This window comes from Papaver somniferum, unplaced genomic scaffold (assembly GCF_003573695.1).
Source record: "Papaver somniferum cultivar HN1 unplaced genomic scaffold, ASM357369v1 unplaced-scaffold_99, whole genome shotgun sequence".
Classification (NCBI taxonomy): Eukaryota; Viridiplantae; Streptophyta; class Magnoliopsida; order Ranunculales; family Papaveraceae; genus Papaver; species Papaver somniferum.
In genome coordinates this window covers 5,845,319-5,868,657 of record NW_020653081.1, presented here as the reverse complement: position 1 = coordinate 5,868,657, position 23,339 = coordinate 5,845,319, and the positions used below count along the sequence as shown (strand labels likewise).

The 23,339-nt window shown below is 36.7% G+C and overlaps 1 protein-coding gene across 5 annotated transcripts; it reads right to left on the bottom strand.

Moving 5' to 3' along the window:
* Positions 1-16,401: 16,401 nt before the first annotated feature.
* Positions 16,402-22,439, bottom strand: LOC113346437 (protein FAR1-RELATED SEQUENCE 7-like). 5 transcript variants are annotated; one of them, XM_026589980.1, is made up of 7 exons: positions 21,586-22,439; positions 19,085-21,346; positions 18,872-18,962; positions 18,645-18,747; positions 17,917-18,000; positions 17,211-17,298; positions 16,402-17,120 (listed from the first exon to the last, which is right to left on the bottom strand). In XM_026589980.1, exons 1-3 carry the CDS (start codon positions 22,198-22,200, stop codon positions 18,909-18,911), a joined length of 2,931 nt encoding a protein of 976 aa, XP_026445765.1. In that variant the 5' UTR covers positions 22,201-22,439; the 3' UTR covers positions 16,402-17,120; positions 17,211-17,298; positions 17,917-18,000; positions 18,645-18,747; positions 18,872-18,908. The 5 variants fall into 5 exon arrangements, with proteins under 5 accessions (XP_026445765.1, XP_026445766.1, XP_026445763.1 ...); XM_026589981.1 differs by having other exon boundaries at positions 18,645-18,737; XM_026589978.1 differs by having other exon boundaries at positions 18,645-18,782; positions 18,884-18,962.
* Between the last annotated feature and the right edge of the window lie 900 nt (positions 22,440-23,339).

Here is a 23,339-nt window from a genome sequence, read left to right as displayed (position 1 = left end):
ACTAAGGAAATCCTAACTATACCACTGTCGCTGGTCTCTCGAATGCATTTAGCGTATGCACTAAGCCTTTTAAACCACTAAGTGTCCCTAGTGGACGAGTTGAAGTCTCGTGAAGGTTTGCTTAGAACGTACCTACAAAGTTCTAGGTCAAAATATAAGCTCAGATTCCATCAAATGTGACATGTGCAAGACAGTTTAAGCTCACAGCAAAATGGAGATGTCAATCTAGCTATCAAAGGCACGATCCTAGCACTGATAACAAAAAAAAGACATGTGATAAGAGTGTAAAGTGTATCTACACATGTGTAAAGAAAGATCTGAAGTTATGACTACTAATCACCAAGAGATAGTTTCTCAGGCTAAGAACCAAGGTCGAAATCTAGCTAGCTGTCCGGACTTTACGAGAATTGTGAATGAGTTGGAGGTATTTCACAATTACTCGCGTTGTACATCAATGGCGTACACCCTCCTTGCTTATTACAATGAAACAACAAAATGACTATTTACATGACTCTTATTTACATTGACTACTCTCTTTTTATTTTTGGAACAAGAGAGAATGGAATTGATAAACACTTGACTTTTTTGTATTTTTTCTGATATTTTCTTTTTTTCTGAATATACATCGTTTTTTTTTTTTTTTTTTTGAATAAGGAAACACTTTTGATACATATACAAAAGGAAACAAAAATTACATGACACTTTGCAAGAGGTAGCCCTTTTTGATGCACCCAGTTAAATTCGATGGTTGTCTTTCTTAATGTAACCTCCACCTTCTATCCCAACCAACCAAAGAACAAGCTAGTCAAGTTTCGTTCAGTATTCTAAAGTGATTGGCAATCGTAACTTCCTATCAAACACCTTGAAGATGGAGGCCATACATGTATTGGTAGATCGTGCGCGTGCAAATTTCTTATCACTATGTGAATTGTGCTAGAATCAGGGTGCCTAAATATCTAGACTAAGACTCCTAATAATTACATATTTGCACAAGAGTCAACATTTCAAGGTAAATGAGCTCCATTTTTATGATTTTTCATTTTTTAATTTTTTATTTTGATTTTTCAATTTTTCAAAAAGAAGGAGTTCTTGTTTTCAATTATGGCATATTATCGTGGTATCTACTCTATACCCCCAAACCTAAACTAAACATTGTCCTCAATGTTTCAAAATATGAACAAAATTATAATACAACATATGAAGAGGATCATGTTGAGTAGAGAAAAAGGAAAGAGAATACCCGATTTCGGCGAAAGTAATATTAGAACTCCGTTATTCAAGGCAAGAATCCAACATATGTCAGCCGAGATCATATTGGATTAGCAAAATATATACAAAAGGAACAAAAAGGGTTTTTTAAGAAATTTTATCTACTGGATTATATACAAAAAATTCACCATACACTAACAATCTAAAGAGTTGAGGATCAACCCAAAAGACAAAGTGTAGAGGTTTCAACAGCTTCACACAATAATAATATGGTAGGCATGCAAGTGAAGCTGTGAAACAAAATGAGCTACCCCCAAACCTGGATTTTACAGAAGATATAATTTTGAAAACAAAATCGCGCAGTTTCGGGGGTTCATCATGCACAAGGTCTAGCTCGAAATGAACTGTGCTAGGGACGGGCAAACATGCTAATTCCAACTGTGGTTCCTCAAATGTATTATACTTAGAAGCAAAATAGTCCAAGAGGACTTGGGAAGCACACAGTTTCAAACCTAGATTAGGGACTCTCAGAAAAGTCGGTTTGACAATATGGGTACAAACCAAATCTAGGTTGGGTGGAGGGCCATCAGATTGTGACTTATGTAGAAGAATAGGCACATCATTATCAATCAAATCAAAATCTCCTAAATCATCTATACATGTCACATCATGCTTACAATCATCAATCACATTAGCAAGATCACAATCAGAGTCATCAACATCATTAACAGATTTATCCTCGTGTATCGGCTCATCAGGGGAAACATCACATGGAATACTAGAAGACATATCATGCATTAAGGTCGGGGCAGAGACGCCTAATGTATTTGAACCCAAAGGTTCCATAACATTTTCAGTATAGACATGTTCTTCTAACATAACATCATAATCATCATCATCATCATGATAGGGATTTTGCAATCTAGGATAATTTTCAATCCTAAGGTCGGAGCTATTACAAGAATAAAACTCTAATTCATGGGGGTGACTCATATCATGTGGTGTTGTTCCTGTTTTCCTAACGGATTCCCATTGATGGGTTTTCTCTGCAATCTCGGCTAAAAAATTCCATGCATCATCCACAGATTTATCAAGAAATTTACCATTACACATAGACTCAACCATGGTTCGAGATTTAAAGTCTAGTCCCTCATAGAGGATGACGACAAGTCTCCACTTCTCAAATCCATGGTGCGGACATTCGCTCAACAAATCATTAAAACGTTCAAAATAGTGAAAAACAGTTTCCTCATCCAACTGGACAAAACAATTGATATTTTGACGAATAGCGATGGTCCTATGATGTGGAAAAAATCTTTGGAAAAATTGATTAGTGAGTTGTTCCCAAGTGGTGATTGATTGTGGTCTCAAACCGTAAAACCATGTTTTGGCCCTTTCCTTTAGAGAAAATGTAAACAAACGCAATTTCAGAGAGTCTTCGGACATATGATCAGGTTGCATAGTCCGACAAATTTGTTCAAACTCTCTTACATGAGTATAGGGGTTCTCAGAATCGAACCCTCGAAATAAAGGAAGTATTTGTATCATGCTTGCATTTATTTTAAAAGGGTTATTGGTTTGAGGTAAGACAATACATGATAATGGAATTTTTATTGTGGGATACATGTATTCATGGAGAGCACTAGGTTGGCCCATATTGAAAAGACACAAAGCCCACTATTTGGTTTTAATGGGTTTGGATTTTTGGGAAAAATATTTGGTTTTGGTGGGAGACATTTTTTTGGTTTTTTAAAATTTGGGAGCAAGTTTGGTTTTAATGGGATAAAGAAGAAAAAATTTGGTTGTTAAAATGGGAGCAAGTAAAATTTGGTTTTTGAATGGGAGAAAAGTTTTGGTTTTTGAAATTAGGAGCAAAATTTTGGTTTTTTTTTTTTTTTTTTTTTAACAGAAAATAAAATTTGGTTTTTGAATGGGAGCAAGCCCACTGTTGGTTTTGTGTTTGCTTTGGCTCAGCTGGTTTGAAAACGTTTGGTGAAACTGAGTCCAAAATCTCGGCCTAGAATTTGGGTACTCGGCCCACTAACGAGTTTAACCTAGCGTGATCGGTTACAAGCTCAGCTGGGTTTAAAAACCCAGAATACAAAATACAAGTCCAAATTAAACAAGCTCACAAAAATTAAATACAAGCCCACAAATTAAACAAACAAGCCCACAGAAATTAATTACAAACCCAACAGAAAATAAAAAGCTCAAAAATTGGCTTTAATATTACAAGCCCACAATTAAAAATTGGAAGCCCACAATTCGGGTTCTCTTAAATGGGTTACCTTTTAAGCACAGCCCAGCTGCTCTGATATTGTTGCAAAAACCCAGTTGGGCTTTGGTTCTTTTCCTTGGTGGCGTCCCAGCAGAGGAAAAACAGGTTCAGAACAGCAGGTCCAATAGCAAATGAAGTGAAGCAGATGCAGATGCAAGTGCGATGAAGTGAAATGCAAAATAGCCAAGAAAACTACAAGAAAAACACAGCACCAATCCCCGGCAGCGGCGCCAAAAACTTGGTGGGCCCGGAAGTGTGTGAAAATTAAGCGCAATGAAAAAGGGCCTACAGTAATACCGCAAGTGCACGGTCGTCAGTTGTAGCTCGTGCAAATACGGGTCGATCCACAGAGACTGGGGGTGTTTTGTAGTGTTTAGCTATTTTGGGTTCTAGTTGGCTATTGGGCTTTAGGTATCAAAGGGTTGTGGTACCAATGGGTTATGAATACCCTTTGGAACTGTTGGGCTTGGAATACCCTTTGAGTAAATTGGGCTTAATGGGTTTGTTGTAATGATGAAGTGCTTTAAGCCTTGGGCCTTTGAATGATAATGAACTGTGAACTAGGCTTTGGCCTTAAACTTAGGCTTGGGTTCTTTTGATGTGAACTGGGCCTTAGGCCTTAACCTGGGCTTTTGGTATGATTTGGGCCTTAGCTGGAGCTAGGATTTTTAGCTATGAACCTGGGCTTTTAGTCTTTGGTTCTAAGCTAGCTGTTTGGAGCAGCAGCAGACAAGGCTGGACTGGAGAGGAAGCAGCAACAGCAGTGGTGGCTTCAGCAGCAGCAGAAGCAGTGCACAGCAGCAGCAAAAGCAGTAGCAAGTAGTAGCACAAGCAGTGCACAGCAGCAGCAAGTAGTAGCATCTGGGGGAGAACAAGGCAGTGAATGCAGTAACAAGAACAGGAGAAACAAAAGAGAAGAAAGAGCAAATAGTGGCAGTGAAACTGTGATATTTACAAAGCAATGAAGATGGTAGTGAAACAAACTAACAATGATCATGGGAAAGAAGCAAAAATCAGTGGCAATGAGGCACAAAGGCAGTTAGCCTAAGGCAAGGGAGCAGCAATGAAACAAATGGTAACAGTGGCAGTTAACAGGAAACAAAACCAAAGAAACCAAGGCTGTTAGCCAAGGGCATGGAGGAGTTTGCAGCTGTGGCTAAGCTAAGGCTTAGAATCCACCTTGTGTCCTAGCTAAACAATGCAATTCTAGATTTGAAAACTTAGGCATCCAACTAGAATGGGAAGAGAATCAGCTTGCTCACTGATTTTCCCCTAGCATTGACTGTCTATTGACAGAACAATCAATCACAGGCATATCAGAGCACCAACTTCTTCCCATTACTCAAGCAAAACAGGCCTTCCTAGTAATTCATCATTCATTAGTGCACTAAGGTTTCATCTGAGCCTCAGCAGTGAACTCAGAACATAATTAACACTACAATGGAACTAAACATGATCATTTAAACTACTAAACAGTGAATGAAAATTGCAAATGAAGAACCCTAAAAATTAACAGTGAAATCAAAATTGACATTAAATTAACCCAAATTTGGGGGTATCTCGGCTAACCAAGAACAACCTTTGCATTCTCTACAGCTTCCCTTTTATAGCTTACAACAAAATACAAAACCCTAATTCGAAACCCTAATTTTTTGGGGAAAATCAAATTCTCTCACCAATTTCCTGAATTGAGCTCGACCCATGCTTTGGGTATGTCCCCTCTGCTCTTCTGAAGCTTTTCCTGCCCTCAATTTTGTCTTCTCCTCGCTGTTGGTGAAACCCTAGCTCGAGCTTTCTTGTCAAACCCACACCTAGGGTTCAGAGATGTGAATTTGGAAAGAAGTCTAGGCTAGAGAGATGTCATGGTGTTGTCGGGTGGTTGTGGTGGTGGTGTGGTTCGAGAAGAAGGTGTAGCTGGTGGAGGTGATGGAGTTGCAGAACTGTGGAGCAGCTCTCTGCAGTTTGGGGAAGATGAGAAGAAGAACCCGATGGAGAAGAAGGGTCCGTTTGGTTGGGTAATAGGGTTCAGTGACTAGGGTGTGAAGCAGGGATAGCGAACTTTGATGAACACCGAGTAAAGAGCGTTGGATGATCCCATATAGATTGAATCGAACGGCTACGATGGAGAGGTATGTGGCGACCGTTGGATTATGAGATACAACAAAATTGACGGCTTCAGATGGAGTTAGGTACTATGGTGTTTGACAGGAGCTTCGGATTTTGATGCACAATGATGAGGCGACCGTTGGATGACAAGATGGATCCAATCTGACGGCTCTCATGGAAATGGGTGTGGATAATGGAAATGGATTTGGGTAAGGGTTTTGGGCCTTGGGTATGCCAAGCCCATATCTTCTTTAAGAACAATTCTTCCTCTTCAAGCCCACTTCTCGTTGATCCGGCTCTTGCAAACATCATTCTTCGCTTCCTCCTAGCGGGAGTCTTTGCCGTTCCTTTGCTCTTTTCGCTCCGTGAGATAACCATGCTTTATTTAGTACCTAAAAATGCAAAATTAATTAAGAAAAGTATTTATTCTTGAAAACAACGAAAATACAGAATATGGGATAAAATGTAGAATCAATGCACAAAAGATGAGCTAAATGCCAACAAAAGGATATAAAAATATGCACTTTTTAGCACTCATCATATGTATGGAATAACTCCGAAATACTTTCTAGATAATCAACTAGACAGTCAGACTCAATCTAGGTAAAAGTATCTCAAGGAGTTAATATCTCTCTCTTGTTTTGATTTACTCGAGCTAATAGAAATCAGCGAGTCTTTAATCAAACACAAGGAATAACTTGAATGGTACCAAAGATCAATATCCAAGGATAAATCAATGACAATCAACAACCAAAGGTTGGATTACTCTAATTGATGATCTAACGCACAACCTGTATTATTTCAATTATAAAGATAAAACAATATAATGCGGAAACTGAAATAACACAGACACCAGAAATTTTGTTAATGAGGAAACCGCAAATGTAGAAAAATCATGGGACCTAGTCCATATTGAACACACATTGTATTAAGCCACTACATACACTAGCCTACTCCAAGCTAACTTCGGACTGGACTGTAGTTGAATCCCAATCAGTCTCCCACTGATCCAAGGTACAGTTGTACTCCCCACGCCTCTGATCCCAGCAGGATACTGCGCACTTGATTCCCTTAGATGATCTCACCCACAACTAAGAGTTGCTACGACCCAAAATCGCAGGCTTTGACAATAAACAAATCTGTCTCACACAGACAAGTCTATCAAAGGATCAACCTGTCTCCCATAGAAAAATCCCTAAAGTTTTTGTTCTGTCTTTTGATAATAATCAAGATGAACATGAACCAATTGATAATCCGGTCTTATATTCCCGAAGAACAGCCTAGATAAATCAATAACCTCACAACAATCTTAATCGTATGGTAGTGAAACAAGATGTTGCGGAATCACAAACAATGAGACGAAGATGTTTGTGACTATTTTTTATATCTTGCCTATCGAAGATATTAATCTCAAGCCAATCAATCTGATTGTACTCGTACGATAGAAGATGCAAGATCAGATCACACAACTACGATAAAAGTAGTATCGGTCTGGCTTCACAATCCCAATGAAGTCTTTAAGTCGTTAACCTGGTTTTAGAAGAAGCAAACCAAAGGTTAAAGGAGACACGACTCTAGCACGCAAACTAGTATCACACGTGCAGTGTGGGGATTAGTTTTTCACAATACTAGATGTATCCTTTATATAGTCTTTCAAATCAGGGTTTCTCCTTGGTCACAAAGCAAACAATATCCACCGTTAAATGAAAGCCTGATTTAGATTCAAGTTAATATTTCTCAACCGTTAGATCGAAAACTTAGCTTGTTATACACAAATGAAATGCACGCTTCTAGGTTTGTTAACCGTACCCAAACGTGTACATTGTTGGTTCAAAAATAGTTAACCAAAAGGTTATCCATATGAGCATTTCATACCAACCATATTCTTCTTCACCATAGCTAATTCAAATGACTTCAAATGAACTAGTTAGAGTGTTGTTCAATTGCAAGGAAATCTTATGTACTACACAAGACACAATTGAAGAATAGATGATTTGATTCACTTGAATCGGTTCATGAACTTTTATAGCCACGGTTTGAAAAATGCATTCCTTAGTCTTTATAAGTTTAAGTTCAGAAATCATCTTCAGATATATAACCTTCTTAAGTTCGCACACTAGGTTCGCGGACTTAAGCAACTGGGAAGAGTTTACAAACTCCAGCAGAAAATATCGGCAAAGACTTTCCGCCGGTTCGCGGATTGGGTTCGCAAACTAGTACCCACGCAACAAGTTTGTCAACTCCAGCATAATTTCTGGGGATGAGAAGTTCGGCAGTTCGCGGACTTGGCAACAAGCCGTTCTTCTGGTTTCTCTTGATAAACAAAGGTCGCAAACTTTGGTTCAAGGGATAGGATTTATGCATACATGTGTTTCCACATCAATACTTATGTCCATCATTAGTTATGTAATCTAAACTCTCATTCCAACCATTGAAACATTCTTAGAGGACGTTATATAGTTGTTACACCATTTCTCGTCAACGCAATTTTCAAAGTGATTGAAACATATCATGACTTTCGTTACTAGGTAAAAATAAACATGGTCGAAGTGAAACTCTTACCAACACATATTTCGAGATATAAATAGGCGAGGTATACTCGGCTCGAAATACCAAATGTGTATAGTCTAAGTCTATATATAACATACGACTTTTTGTCTCAAGAAGTAGGAGATAGAGTAGATAGACTTTTGAGTGACAGATAAGTTCAAGTATTCACATACCTTTATGTCGAGAAGTTCCACCGGTTCCTTAAGTAGTTCTTCTTCTTGTATGATGAATCTCCATGAAGTCCTTGAGCTCAACTACACTTTCTATCCTAGTCCGAGACTTAGTTATTGTAGACTAGAAATCAAGACTTATAGTTTTGATCACTAGCATTGACAAACATGCTTGAGATAGCAACGCATGTGAGTTCAACCGAGCAATGATTTAACAAGAGTAACCTAATTAGGCGAAATCTCTTACGGCCGCTCGTTTAAAGTCTTCTTTGGGATTGAGAAGCTCTAGACAGTATCGTTGGTGGGAAACTAGATAATTACGGTTTATCTTTTGTTTTCATTGATTTGATTGACTAACGGTGGTTAAACTTTGATTGCACCTAGTTTGTTTATGCTTGAGAATATTCTCTTATGATATAAGATTCACTCAAACTAGTTCAGAGTTTCGGCATGGATCTTTAGACTGTTGTTAGTTCTAAAGATGATCTTGTGATAATCCATTGTTAACATACTCCCTTTTGTGCGTGATTGATCACAAGATATTCAAGTGATTGTGTGCTGGTTTTTATTGAAGATCTAAGAAGATTTGAAGACGAAGAAGATATTGAAGATTTCTCATTTGTGAGTTCATAATCTTTGGTGTGCACAATACTTATTTCGGTAAAAAGAGGATCCAATTAATAATCGGTTTTATCCTTGTGATAGAATTGGATTGATTAATTGAATAGATTGACATCAACACAATTCTTTGGATTAAGAGTGTTGATTGCAAAATCTTAACGATTACTTTGGTAATTGAACATAAGATAGATCTAAGGACCTGACGAAGCAGTCTATGTTAAGATAAACAGAAAAGCCTTTGTTCGACTCATATCACTTGGTTGAAGAGAGTTGATACCAAACAGATTTATTGTTCCTTTACTGTCTGGAATGCGAACCAAAGGAATTGATCCAAGTACGTGAGTTATTTATAAATTGGAGGAGTGGGAATACAGACGGAACTAGGTGAAGTATGGGTTTAGTTGCTTGGTCTCAACTATACGAAGTTGGTGTAATTTTGTGTAGCGGCCTAATCCTGAGAGTATTCAATTCTGGACTAGGTCCCCGGGTTTTTCTGCATTTGCGGTTTTCCTCGTTAACAAAATCTTGATGTGTCATTTACTTTTATTTTCCGCATTATAATTAAAGTAAATCACACAAACGTTAATTTCTATTTACTTGATAAGTGAATCTTATTGTGTTTGGTTAAGTTCGAACCTTTTTATCAAGTAAACATACTTCATTGTTGTATTGTCTCGATCTCGTATCCATAGACGATCACACGAAGTGTGAACCGATTAGTTGTATTGTCTCGACTCAATCCATATACAATCACTTTTGGAGAAAAGACTTATAGGTAGGAAAAGTTTTAGATTGAGGTATATTTGGGTACCCTCGTCTTTTCAATTGGTATCATAGCAGGAAAACACAAAAAGATCTAACAATCTGTGTTTGGTGCGATCCAACCTATAAGAATGAACTCGAGTTCACATGAATCGATTTCAATTAACGTACCGCCAAGATTTGACGGAACAAACTATCTATGATGGAAATCTGTTATGAGATCTTTTCTTCAATCACGAGACTTTAATACATGGTTATTAGTCGTCGATAGTTATATTCGTCCAAAGATAGAAAATTCGGAAACTGAGTTTAAACGCTTAGTATATTTTTCGAACGAAGAAAAGGCGCTTGCAAATAAGAATTTAGATGGTTTGAATGCTATAATACATGCTGTAATCCGTGATATGCAACATCATGTATCAACATGTCAAACTTTGAAAGAAGCTTGGGATAATCTTCAGATCGTATTCGAAGGAAATTCATCAGAGAAAGAAGTTAGACTTCAAACTCTCACTTCCGATTGGGAAAACCTTCGAATGGATGACGACGACACTTTTGAAGAGTTGCATGTTAAGCTCTCTGAGATAATAAATACCTCTTTCTCTTTAGGAAAGACTATTTCTGAAAAATATATAGTATGCAAGATTCTCAGATCGTTGCCATCTAGATATGATTCTAAGAAGCATGCAATCATAGAAGCAAACGATCTTTCAACTCTCTCACGAAGCACACTCGTTGGTAAGTTAAAGATCTTTGATCATGAATCACAGTCTATTCAAGGTAAAAGAATTGCTTTTAAAGATGCAAGAATTCCAAAACCTCCAATGGAAAGGAATAGGCAGACGGATGATTCAGTTGAACAGATTGCTGAAAATTTTGATGATGATATTGAACAATCATTATCATTGATTAATAGACAGTTTCGAGATCTCTTAAATAAAAGAAATAAGAGATTCATTAAGGATACTCATCGATCTTTTCGTCCACATGATTGAGTTCCTGTCAAAAAGTATCATGAAGAAGATGATGATTATCAGCCACAATACTTCAAGTGTAAAGGGTTTGGTCATATTGCTAAAGACTGTCCCAATATTAAGAAATACACTGGAAGCAAGGCTCTAGCTGTTACTCTAGATGAGTCATCTGATTCATATGATTCTGAAGAAGAGGAAACATCTAATATTGCGTTTGTTGTTAATCTTATTCCTTCCTCCTCCATTAGTGATTTAACCATTTTAAGAATGGACATGTCTTCCGATGTTATTAAATCACCTAATGGCAAAGGAAAAAATAAGACAAGATGCAAAAACTGTCTCAAAAACAGAATTGCTAAGAGTTGTATATGCAATTCCAATCAATCCCAAGATACTTCGTTAGTTCGAGGTAACAAAAGGAGATATTTTTATATTACACTAGATCAAGAACACTATGGTTGTTCAAAATTCCATAACGAGAGAAAATCTCATATTAATTCCACCTGATCGGTATTAGAATTCTTTTCTCACCATGTGTGCCAAATCTTTGAGTGAGGAAGAAGAAAAATCAAGGCACTTTTGTGTAAATTATGGAAATAATATCTAGTATTTGAAGATATTTGATATATTCGTGTTTTTAGGAATATTATATTTTCGGTAGTATGAAAATTATAAAAAGATCTTTTCTCCTACTTTGGTCATTCCTTGTCCGAACTATGGGTATGGATCAAATGGTTTCTCTGGAGAAGATGCAAGATCAAAAATATCATATGAAGAATAAGCCTAGATCGTGTCTTGACATTAAAAGTAAAATCAAAAAGGGAGATTGGCTTAGCAAGAAGGAAAGAGAGAATACTCTGAAGAAAGATCAGTGTATTGAAGCATTGACACACTTTCGTGTTCAATCAAAGACAGAATTACATGTTCTTGCAGAATCCTTCACGAATATTTCTCATATGCAAGAGGTTCTGGTCAAGCAACAGGGTTTTCTACTTGAAGAAATTCAAAAGCTGAAGAGTAGTAATCCGCCTTCATTTAGCACTGACATGAAGGACTGAGTTTCAGTAAAATAGACAGTAGTTTTATTATTTCAATAAATTCCATTATGAATAAAACTATCTTATTATGAATAAAATTATTTGATTTATAATTTTCTTGTGATAGTTTTCGGTTTACATAGCCTATGCTTGAATGCTTTTATATTATTGCTATGTATATTTATGGGATGTTTGATTTCGGTTTTGCTACCTTAATATTCGATCTCATATATTGTGAACCCTTGTGGTTTGGGTAACTTTTTGATTTAGCAGGATTAAGTTCTAGCCCATGTTGGTAGGCTTTATCAAAGAATCGTGAGGGGTTCTGATATAAATAATATGTGAAAAAGTCACAATATGTTGAATCGGTTTTGGTTTAACATAAAAGCATATGTGTTTTGACGGTTTTCAACTTTTGCTTGCAATTGTTAAAACCGATTTTCAATCTTTCTCTGGTAAAGGTTGGTTGTTGTTATTCTTTTGTTTTTGCATAAGGATGACAACATGATGATATTTCATTATCAATTCTCCCTGGACGAAGATGCGAACTTATTGGAGAAGTGGATGCGAAATTTGAGGTAACAATGTTGTTAGTTAATTGTTTTCCTATTTAAGAAAAGCCTGAGTTTGTTTCATATATATTTATTGCTTTTGCTTAACAAAATTTTGGTACAATTGATGTTTATTCCATTATGTCTGTATGGATGTATGTGTAATTCAATTGGTTCCGGTTAAGAAAAACTATTGCTATGTTGCTTTTTTGTGTGGTATCAATCGTTTAGGCTTACAAAATTTCGGTGCAATTGCGGTGCTATAATTTCTATGTTGTTTCAATTGCTTCCGATTGAGGTGAATAATTATGCAAGTTGATTTATTTGGTTTGTATGAATTATTTATGGCTTAACGAAATAAAAGGACTACGGGATGAGTTGTTTAGTCCAATTCGATTCCGGATAAGAGAAACTAAGTTAATTTTGATCTTAGTTAGACTTATCGAAGTGAGGTTTCGGTTATTCAAGTCTAATAGAATGCCTTAACAAGAAATGCTAGTTAACTAACCTAGTATTTTTCTTGTTTAAAATTGAAAAGTCTAAGTTTATGGATAATTAGAACCAGATGAGAAAAATAGAGTTATCTTTATTTTGGTCTTATTGAATAAGCGATTGTTTTTGTACAATCGGTTTAGCAAAGGAACTAAGGTGCTTAGTTGATTTTTGGTTTGCTAAACTAAAGTAGAAAAATTATTTCGGACAATTGTTTCCTTGATAACATATCAAAATAAAACTACTTGTAGTGAGAAATATATGGAGTAAACAAGTGATACTGGCATTGATTTTATATTGATTGGTATCGCTAAGGAAAAGAACATTGGTGCTTGAATGTTTATCTAAACGAAAGAGTGAAAGCACAGACTAAGGGGGGGTAACATATCATATTAGTGGTATAACAAAGGCGTGCGGATTGAATATCTACCTATCTTCCTTATTAGGGGGAGTATTATCTTTGTTATTATAATGTCAACATCGACATTTTTGAGGATTGAATGTATGCATTTTATTGTGCTGTTGAATTCGGGAATCAAGCGTATGTGTAATGAATTCTTGTAATTTGTTTATCCATATGATGTAAGAGTTTTGTCACTAAAATTGACAAAGGGGTGTTAGAGCATAGCTCGATTGAACCCACCAAGTGTTGGTATGTCAAGTTTGGTTGTCATATTTTAGTGAATCAAAACTCATGTTAAGAGTCGCTTGATTATGTACTAGAGTCAACTTCGTATAGGTTAGCTTTAAAGTATTAGGATATGAGACATTACAAGTATTGCGAAGACTTGAAGATGTGAAGAAGCAAGGAGCTACAACGAAAACAATCATCCTTCCACTTGAGGTTAGTGATATTTGACTTGAACTGTTTCATTCCCTAACGTATCTTTCAAGTCGTGCATATTGAAAACAAAACTGCGAAGCATATTTGAACTCTATATAGACATAGTATTAAGGAATACAATACGAGGTTTATTTCTTAACCATTAAACTTTGTAGATAAGACATCGTCATAATCATTTGAATGCTATTGTGATTATGTATGGGTGTGAGGTGAGGATTTCATCCTATGGAACAATGTTTACATGTGTTCTAAGGAAGTAAGTTCATAAACTTGTTTGTAAACCGAAAAGGAAATTTCCATGTGTTATTGGTTTTGTTATTCATTGATTATCTTATGAAAAACCAATATGTGTGATTGAGTATAACCGCTCACAACTTGTTTGTGTTCTTGGTAGAACTATTCACAAAGGCCTGGCTTATGTATTTGTATGACTTTTATTAGTGAAACCGATCTTAAAGTAATCACCTGAGATGGTATGATCGGGTTTATGATTTTATGTCTGACCAAATATGAAAAAGGGGAACCGATCCTAGTAAGAGGTGCGGTACATCACAAAGGAGAACCGATCCTTGTATGAGATGTAGCAAGGTTTATAGTAGAAAGGGGAACCGATCCTGTGGACATGTGCAACACATTCAAGTTAGATACTATATATATGTGGGGAACCGATCCTAGTACCTAGTCAACTGAATTTTGGAAAGCTAGTGTGACTATGCACGGTACTCACATGAAGGTAGAACCGAAACTTGTTTTGGTAGAACCGTTAAACCCATGATTTGTGATTGAATGTTATTTTATCAATCACATGGTTCTTGAAAGTCAGATGAACCAATTCTAAACTTGTTTGGAAGTGTATCAAATCGGTTTCAAGGTTGTAAGTATGAAAGAGAACTTACAAAGTTAGGATGTCGACATGCTTTGAACACGTGCTGTGAATGTTTATTATTTAATTGTTCAAAGTTATTCCTTAATAGCTAAGGGAAGAGAATCCCAGGATCGAAACATAAATAAGTTAAGAATCTTTTATTTAAATATTTTAACTTTATTTTAGGAAAATAAGAATTAGTAATGGGCATTTACTAATTAGAGATTTTTTGAAAGATTTCGATCATTATTTTTGGACAGAGCATTTCCAGGAATTATGGAAACCGAATTTGTGCTTTTATGAATATCTTGAGAATATTTTCGGTGTTGGAAATTCCTTGGTGTCCAAACTTCCGAGTCTATAATACTGAAGTTTGCATTTCTAGCAAACTAATCCTTCGTAACAGCAAACTACCTCTTGTTGTGATGCTACTGGTGAAGCCTCCTATTCGGAGAGGAGAGTAACCTAATTAGCCGAAATCTCTTACGGCCACTCGGTTTAAAGTATTCTTTGGTATTGAGAAGCTCTAGTCAGTACCGTTGGTGAGAAACTAGATAATTGCGGTTTATCTTTTGTTTTCATTGATTTGATTGACTAACAGTGGTTGAACTTTGATTACACTAGTTTGTTTATGCTTGAGAATCTTCTCTTCTGATATAAGATTCACTCAAACTAGTTCAGAGTTTCGACTGGAATCTTGAGACTGTTGTTAGTTCTAAAGACGATATTGTGATAATCCATTGTTAACAGTCTTCGTTCTGTGCGTGATTGATCATAAGAGATTCAAATGATTGTGTGCAGGTGTTTATTGAAGATCTAAGAAGATTTGAAGACGAAGAAGATATTGAAGATTTCTCATTTGTGAGTTCATAATATTTGGTGTGCACAATACTTGTTTCGGTAAAAAGAGGATCCAATTAACAATCGGTTTTATCCTTGTGATAGAATTGGATTGATTAATTGAGTAGATCGGCATCAACACAATTCTTTGGATTAAGAGTGTTGATTGCAAAATCTTAACGATTACTTTGGTAATTGAACATAAGATAGATCTAAGGACCTGACGAATGAGTTTGTGTTAAGATAAACAGAAGATCCTTTGTCCGACTCATATCACTTGGTTGAAGAGAGTTGATACCAAACAGATTTGTTGTTCCTTTACTGCTTGGAATACGAACCAAAGAAATTGTTCCAAGTACGTGACTTATTTATAAGTTGGAGGCGTGGGAATACATATGTTGATGGACTGAGTTCAGATGAATTGGTACAGATGAGAAGTGACATGGAACAACACCAGAAGTGCGTCGCACAGAGATCTCATGACTTACAGATGACCAGTAACAACACAGGTTCTTCTTCTTGTTCTTCGTATGAAGATAAATCTCTTGCGTTGATGACAATGTTGTCTGGTAATGAAATTGTTGATGATGATTATCAGAATGAAGAGATGGTAAATGAGTTACTCTTTGATTTTGATTCTCAAGAATATGAATTTGGGTTTGGGAATACTACTTCAACTGATCAAGAAATAACCCCCGACATGTTTTCCGATGACTACTACTAGTACTGATTATAGCTCCAATCCATTTTTTAAGTTAAATGGCCAATTAATGTATTTATGTAGTGATGAATTTATTTTTGAGGAAGTGTATGTATTCATTCATTACATTATTGATTCATTTGATAATTTTGTCTCTCTGGTAATGGAAATTTGTTAATTACAATCTTTATTTTTACTCTCACTTGACTTTACGGTGAAAAGTGAAAACCGAGTGTAAGAACTATTCTGGTTTTGGAGGGGATAAGAATTTGCTAGTTTTGAAACAATAATTCTCTCAGAAGTTGGTTGATGCTTGCCAAAGTGTAGATTCTGACCAAAAAAGAAAAAACGTTGTCCTGGAAACACAATATTAGATCATAGTATATTTAAGTACAGATTGAATTAGATACACATATTTGGCTGTCTTATATGGAAGTTGTCTAATTGCATCAGTGCTTTTTAAATTTGGATACTAAAAATATAACATACCGGTTAGCTTTCTGCTTGTTTTCATGATACTGTTGCCTCTTCTAATAAAAAGAGATGCATCTACTGGAAGGAATAAAAAGGCTTAAGCATTACGCAAGACGGGATAATACGAAGGAAATGGGGCAACTTGCATCCTATTTCAGGCGGGATTCAAAGAGGAAGAAAAGGGGTAATACGAAGGAAATTGTTGTAGTCACAATCCTATGTTATCAATGGTGGAAGCACTTAAACTTGTGATTTAAGTTTCTCACGTCTTCATCCGATTGAATCCCTTGATGCATTCTTAATAAAAGATAGTCGAGCTCCTGATCCCTTACCCACTTCTCGTGCGTGCTTCTATTAATTATGGTTATGCAGTAGTCACTTCAGATGGGATTGGTGAGTATCCTGTAATTACTAAATAAAAAAGCTGGAAATGGAGTGGTGTTACTGTTACTCCTGAAATTGTTGCTGATGCGGTTGTACAAGTTCAACATATAGAAGAAGTGAAAGATGCTTCAGGTGAACCAAAACCTGTAAGCATATTGGTGCAACCTAGGTTCCGGTTCCGTTCAGTATGTCATCATGTCATTAAAGCACTTGCTGCAAGTCATCATTCAGCGTAAACCCGTTGAGACGGATGTTCCTCGCCTCTGTAGAAGAAGCAACCCAACTGCTACTTACAGATCTGAGTTGCTAAATGACAATAAACCTGGAAATTAACAGTTCAAATATATCCTTACGAGGTATTGTTTATAAGAAGCATGCCACGCTTTTGGTACGAACGACATTGGTCAACCAAATCAACAATCAGTTCCTGCTTTACCCTGTCTGAAAGAACAAAAATTAGAATAAGCCACCAAAATTGTGAGAGATGCTAGCAGCTAGCTCTATCACATTTAAACTAACAGAAAATCCATAATAACATGTCCTGGATCTACTCTGTAAACAACTAAATTAAAACCAGCCTTCGTTATACATCCACTCTGTAAACAACTAAATCCCTAATAGCATGGATCTCAATCATTGAGGAGAAACAAGCACCACACTAAGCTTGCAGTGCAATATCGAACGGACAACAAAAAAAAATTCTGTCAATCGAAAATTTACTCTCTTAGCAATGGTACTCATAACAGACATATGAACTTCTTCAATATTTGCCGATTTCAAAAAAATCTCAGAACATATCTTATTACTTCTTTTTCATATTTATTTTCCTCATCAATCCTGACAAAAAAGTTCATCGTGCCTTTGCCAGGGAAAGACAACCTCTATTATCATTGGAAAAATTGCAAATATGCAGTTTGTATTTCCTGAAACAAATTTCAGAGTGGAAAGCTGTATAAAGAGGATCGTCTGCAAATAGCCCCAACCCCAAATCCACGATTCACCTAGAGCTAAGTGGTTGTAGGAAAGATTAAGACATTTAGACAAAAATGAAACAAGTACCTCAGGAGACTGAGGGTCCAAGGCGCCAAACATTTCCATTAACACATCTGCTAAACCACGACCATTTTGGATCTCTGCGCCAAGCTGCAGTAAGCACAAAGGTCAACAAACAATAATAATATCATTATCCAGAGATCAACTAGAACATCTGATGAAAGAACCACAACGGTTTCTGATCAGCAATGATGGGTTTTAGTTATGCTAATCCCAATGCTAGAATTAAAAAGCAGGCGTCTTCACATGATGCTCAATTCACAATTGCAGTGAGTAAGAATCCAAGATTCTAGAGAGGGGTAAACAGTGGCAGGGATCTTGGAGAGGGGATCTAGAAGTATCCCAGATTAGTTTACAAGTTGCCAGACGCATGCCATACTTCTATGCATTATATAAGTACATTGTCATCCACAGAAATCCAAATAACCAAGTAGTACAAGTAGGAAGAGAGGCGTCAACAACTGAATCGTTATATGTTTGGTACTGGCTGACTTGAGGAAGGTGTAAACAGTAACTGATGAAAATCCATTCAGTGAAGCGTATAGGATCTCGAACTAATCAGTATAAGTTAACCATTCAGAGGTATCCATTTAAGTTTATTCAGTGAAGCATGAAGCTGCTGGAAACTCTCCGATAGACCTCAACAAAAACTGGAAACTTGAGGAGATTGATACTGAATAATCAAGATTAAAGCATGTAAAGCACAAAACCAAAAGCTTGAAAAACTAGGATACCTTCTTCTTTAAGACCATATCATGTAAAATATCACGCTCCACAATCTGCTGAAACACATGATCACCGCAATTCTTACTAAGAGTTTCCAACACCTGGTTCAATCTATGAAAAGCATCAATCTTCAATATTACAACATTCTACACAAAAGAGTATAAACTGTAAAAAATTAAGTTATAACTTCATACAGGTATCATATTAAGTATCTATAAGTACATGATGTGAATACCTAAAAACATACCCAGATGGACATCAAATGCAAAACATTAAGCTTGTCTTTGGTCCCCATTGGCTGAAGTTTGGGACTGATCCACTGGTCCCTGGATGAAACAGAAGAGTGAAAAATTGTAAGATGGACCAGTTCATTAATTAATAAGACAGGAGTGAGTTCTGATGCTTAGATTTAAGAATTGATATACCAAGTACATGCTCAGAACTTTACCTTTGGACATGTACTTGTATAATGCCCAGATTTCTTGCATGTACTGCACTTCCTATTTTTCTTCATCACTTGTTTAACTCCTAACTTTTCTTTCACTGATGCCTGCCGTTCTTTTGTTTTGATCGGTTGGGGTTCACTAGAGGTGGTATCAATTAACTTTTCCCCTTGATCACTACTACCAACCGAATCTTCAGGATGCAAATCATTAGTTGAGGAGTTAACAAGAGAAATATTTTTTAGACCCTCTTCAATTATGTTCATAGCAGCACTATTGCGGTCGGCTGAAGATAACCCGATTTCCACAAATTTCACAGCCGTCTCTTTCAACATCCAGACATTTACTGTTGTTGTATCCTCTGAAATACATTCAGCCTCGTCGCCACACGGTCCACCATACCTAGCAATCATCGTCCACCTCTTTAGGGTATATTTAGCAGGAAGCTCAACGACGTTCAAATCTTGAAATAATTTAAGAACGTGTTTACAGAGTATCCCTTCAAACTCGAACATTTGGCAACTACAGTTTGTATCTTTGTTGATGGAGTTAAACGTGACAAAGCTCATTTCATCATCCTTATCACCGTACTTCCCCACTAGGTACCGACTTGTACATTCATCTTCATCATCAACTTTTCTCACAATGCAACCAGAACTCTCAGAAAATTCATGACCAAACAATGTAAACATATTCCTAGTGTAAACTTTAGCTGCTTGTTCTTCAATAGGATTTTTCGAAGACGAACCAGCACTAGTATACATAGTTATAAAATCTTCATCAGTTTCTTCCTCCCTCCGGCGCACCACAGCCAGTTCATATTGTTCTATAAACTCATTTAAGGGTGTTCCTTCGTGCAAAAATCCATCAAAGTAGGAGTTCATGCCTTCAGCTAACTGAGTCGTACTCATTCCAGCAAAAAATGTATTCCTCAAATACAATGGTACCCAGTTGTGACGCTGATCGTACATACCATATAACCAACTGTTTTCTTTCAAATTATATTTAACAAGTAGCTGTTTCCAACCTGATTCAAATTCCTCTGGCTTCTGACAATTGTAGATGCACCTTTTGTACTCTTCCTGAAAAGCGGGGTGCATGTTGAAGACGTCACTCAAATTTTCTAATTCATTTTTTTCTACGTGCAACATGCATATCCGCTGCCTTGTATTTGGAAAAACTTTTCCCATCGCAATCATAATTGCTTTGTCTTGCTTTGTAATAACAGAAGTAGGATGACAATTTGACATAGCTCTAAGTAGGGTTTTGAATAACCAAACAAATGATTCCACCGTTTCATCAGCCAACAACCCACATCCGAACAATACAGGCTGTCTGTGGTGATTCACTCCAACGAATGAAACAAAAGGAAATAAATCTTTGTTCGTTCGGCATACATGGTCGAATACCATAACATCCCCAAACTGTTTGTATGCGTCCCTTGATCTGCTATCAGCCCAAAACATACTCCTCATAGATCTACTGTCACCAACTTCTACCGCATAAAAGAATCCAGGATCCACTGCTTGTATTTTCTGAAAATATTCAAGCACACGATAACAATCAGCTGCAATGTTGTTTTTTGGCTTTCTCTTCACATATTTCATTAAATCCAGACCACTGATTTCAACTGTATTCTCTTCAGATGCTGCTTTTGTAAGAACGTCTATAATTTTAGATGGTCCGATTCTACATTTATAGAGTGTATCTATCACTGACTTTGTGGTCTGTGTTATCTTCCGGTGTGACCTAAGTTTTTCAGCTTTAGCAGGATCAACAAGACCATGATTGTGCTCCTTATGAAATTTGTCAACAATCCATTTTGTAGATCTCCGTTTGATGCTCATAGCAGCTCGACAATCTACCCTTGTTTCGCGTCGAGGTCGAACAACCTTTCCTTTATATCGCCTGTCATTTGTTGAACGAAACCCTTGATTTGCACAAACATACTCTCGGGATATGACACTCCGATCAACCCTTGACCGTTGTATGTGACTCTTCCGTATACTGAATCCTTTCTCTTTAGCATAAGCATTATAAAATTCATATGCTTCGTCTTCTGAACTGAATCGCAAGCCGACAAACGGTTCAGAGCCAAGTTTAGGAAGAGGTACATTATCATCTTCCCTTCCACTGGTTTCAGCTGTGATATCAACTTCCTCCAACGACCCTGTCACATCCATGGAATTGTTTTCATCAACAAAAGCAGCATCGCCTTCTACTTTATCTTGTTGACCAGCATTAGATTTTTCTTCTTTATCTTTAATCTGATGACAAATTAGCAATGTCATCACAAAAGGAGATGAAAACACATCCATAATTCATAATATAGTAACATATCCGTGATTCACTGCAATGGAACTACAATGATGCAACATAATCATCCAATATCCTTACCACCAAAATAAAACCCCTATTTTGGCCCAAGCTGAAAGTATGGGTAAGAAACAAATATCTACACAAGAGGTTTGAAGAATGAGAAACCAAAATGCAATTACAAGCTCACCTTCTGGGATCTCAACCGCCGAGACTGAGACCCTTTAGTTGCAGTCAAAGAAGGTGAGGCGGTATCCAAGAGCTGATCCAGTCCTGGTGAAGAAGCATTATCTGTAGCAAGATCCTGTGCAGCTGAACGCCGCGTGACTGGACGCCTCCTCAGAGGTGAATTTAAGGCTTGTTCTGAATGCTGGTGTTCTGGTGGCACTTTACCCTCTGCCCTATGTAAACCAGTTGGCGGCACAATTGACTCCTGGGTATTACCAGTAGTTGGTACAGCAATATGATTTTGAGAAGTTGAAATTACAGGACCCATCATCATAGGTGGTGGAGGTGGCCAGAAGGCATAAGGTGGTGGTGGTGGGGATGGTAACGAATGTCCCGAAGCAGGGTGTTGAGGAAGATTATGAGGTGGAGTAGGAATAGGCATTGTTAATGGAAAACCAGATGGAGGTGGAGTAACGGACCAAGGACCTGGAAAAGTGGACCATGGAGGAGGAGGAGGGTAGAATGACGGCATAAATGTGTATGGAGGATGAGGATGAGGATGTGGATTTGGTTGCAGTAATGGTTGTTGATTTGTTGTTTGTGGTGGTGAGGTTGGATTTTTCTCTTTGTTTTTCATTTTTCCTAATCAAGATTCTTCAATAAAAGGGGGTTCTTTCCATCACTCTAATGTTAGGGTTAGAACTGGGTAATGAAGAATTTTAGGGGGAATTGTTCGAAACAGAATTACACCGTAGTCGAAAGCATGCAGAGATTAGTAGTAAGAGATAATTTACCTGTCTTTAGAGAGAAGAGAGACGAAGAATTTCTGCAGTGCAAGGAAATGATTAAAGTCTTCAGATGATCGATTACATAAGATGGAACTTGGTAACTCCCCAATTTTGGCGGGTCGGGTTGGTTTTATCCTCATCGTGTGAGTTATTTGGCGACCTACTTTAGCTCAGGGGGTTCCAACTTCCATCCTCAAGAATTGAAAAGAAGTAATCCTTGGGACAAGTCTTATGGTAGAATTCAACCTATTCCAAACTTAGAAAATGTATGGAATGTCAAATTTAAAGGCAAATGAGTAGGGTTATTTCACACTTTAAATGTATGGAATGTCAAATTTAAAAGCAAATGAGTAGGATTATTTCACACTTTTTCAAGACATGTTTCATGATATCGTGCAAGAAATGGATTCCAGATGACAAGCATTTATTGCAATTTGAAATTGCGTTAAATTTTTCAAAATCACGAATTGAAATAGCATCTCACGCTATTTGAAATGATGCTCACGTAAATATATTTTTGACCATAACTTTATTCTTCCTAAACTAAGGCTATGTTTATACTATCCTATTGTAAACTAACACATCTCATGTACTGTCATGTTTACAAATGTAGATATTTTTCTTTTTTGAAGCGAAAATTTAAATATATGATTGGTTCGATTATTTTTTGTTTTATTTTTAAAAAACGTTAGAAAAGTCAAACGGTACTTGAAATAAAATAAAAATAAAGAAATGATGATTCAAATAGCGCCCAACGCAATTTCGATTGTCGTTTCCATGGATTCTACTATATTTGAGCTTCCATGATCAATTCCAAATGTTGATGTGTCACTAAACTTGGAAGATGGAACTCTCCCACCACAAGACTTTCTCTAAAAGCTCATTATGAGACTGAGTTCTCGAACTATTTTTTTTTATATATAAATAAAAAATTTATTAACTCAGAAATCTCCAAATGAAAGGTCCCTTTGAATAAGATTGCATACAA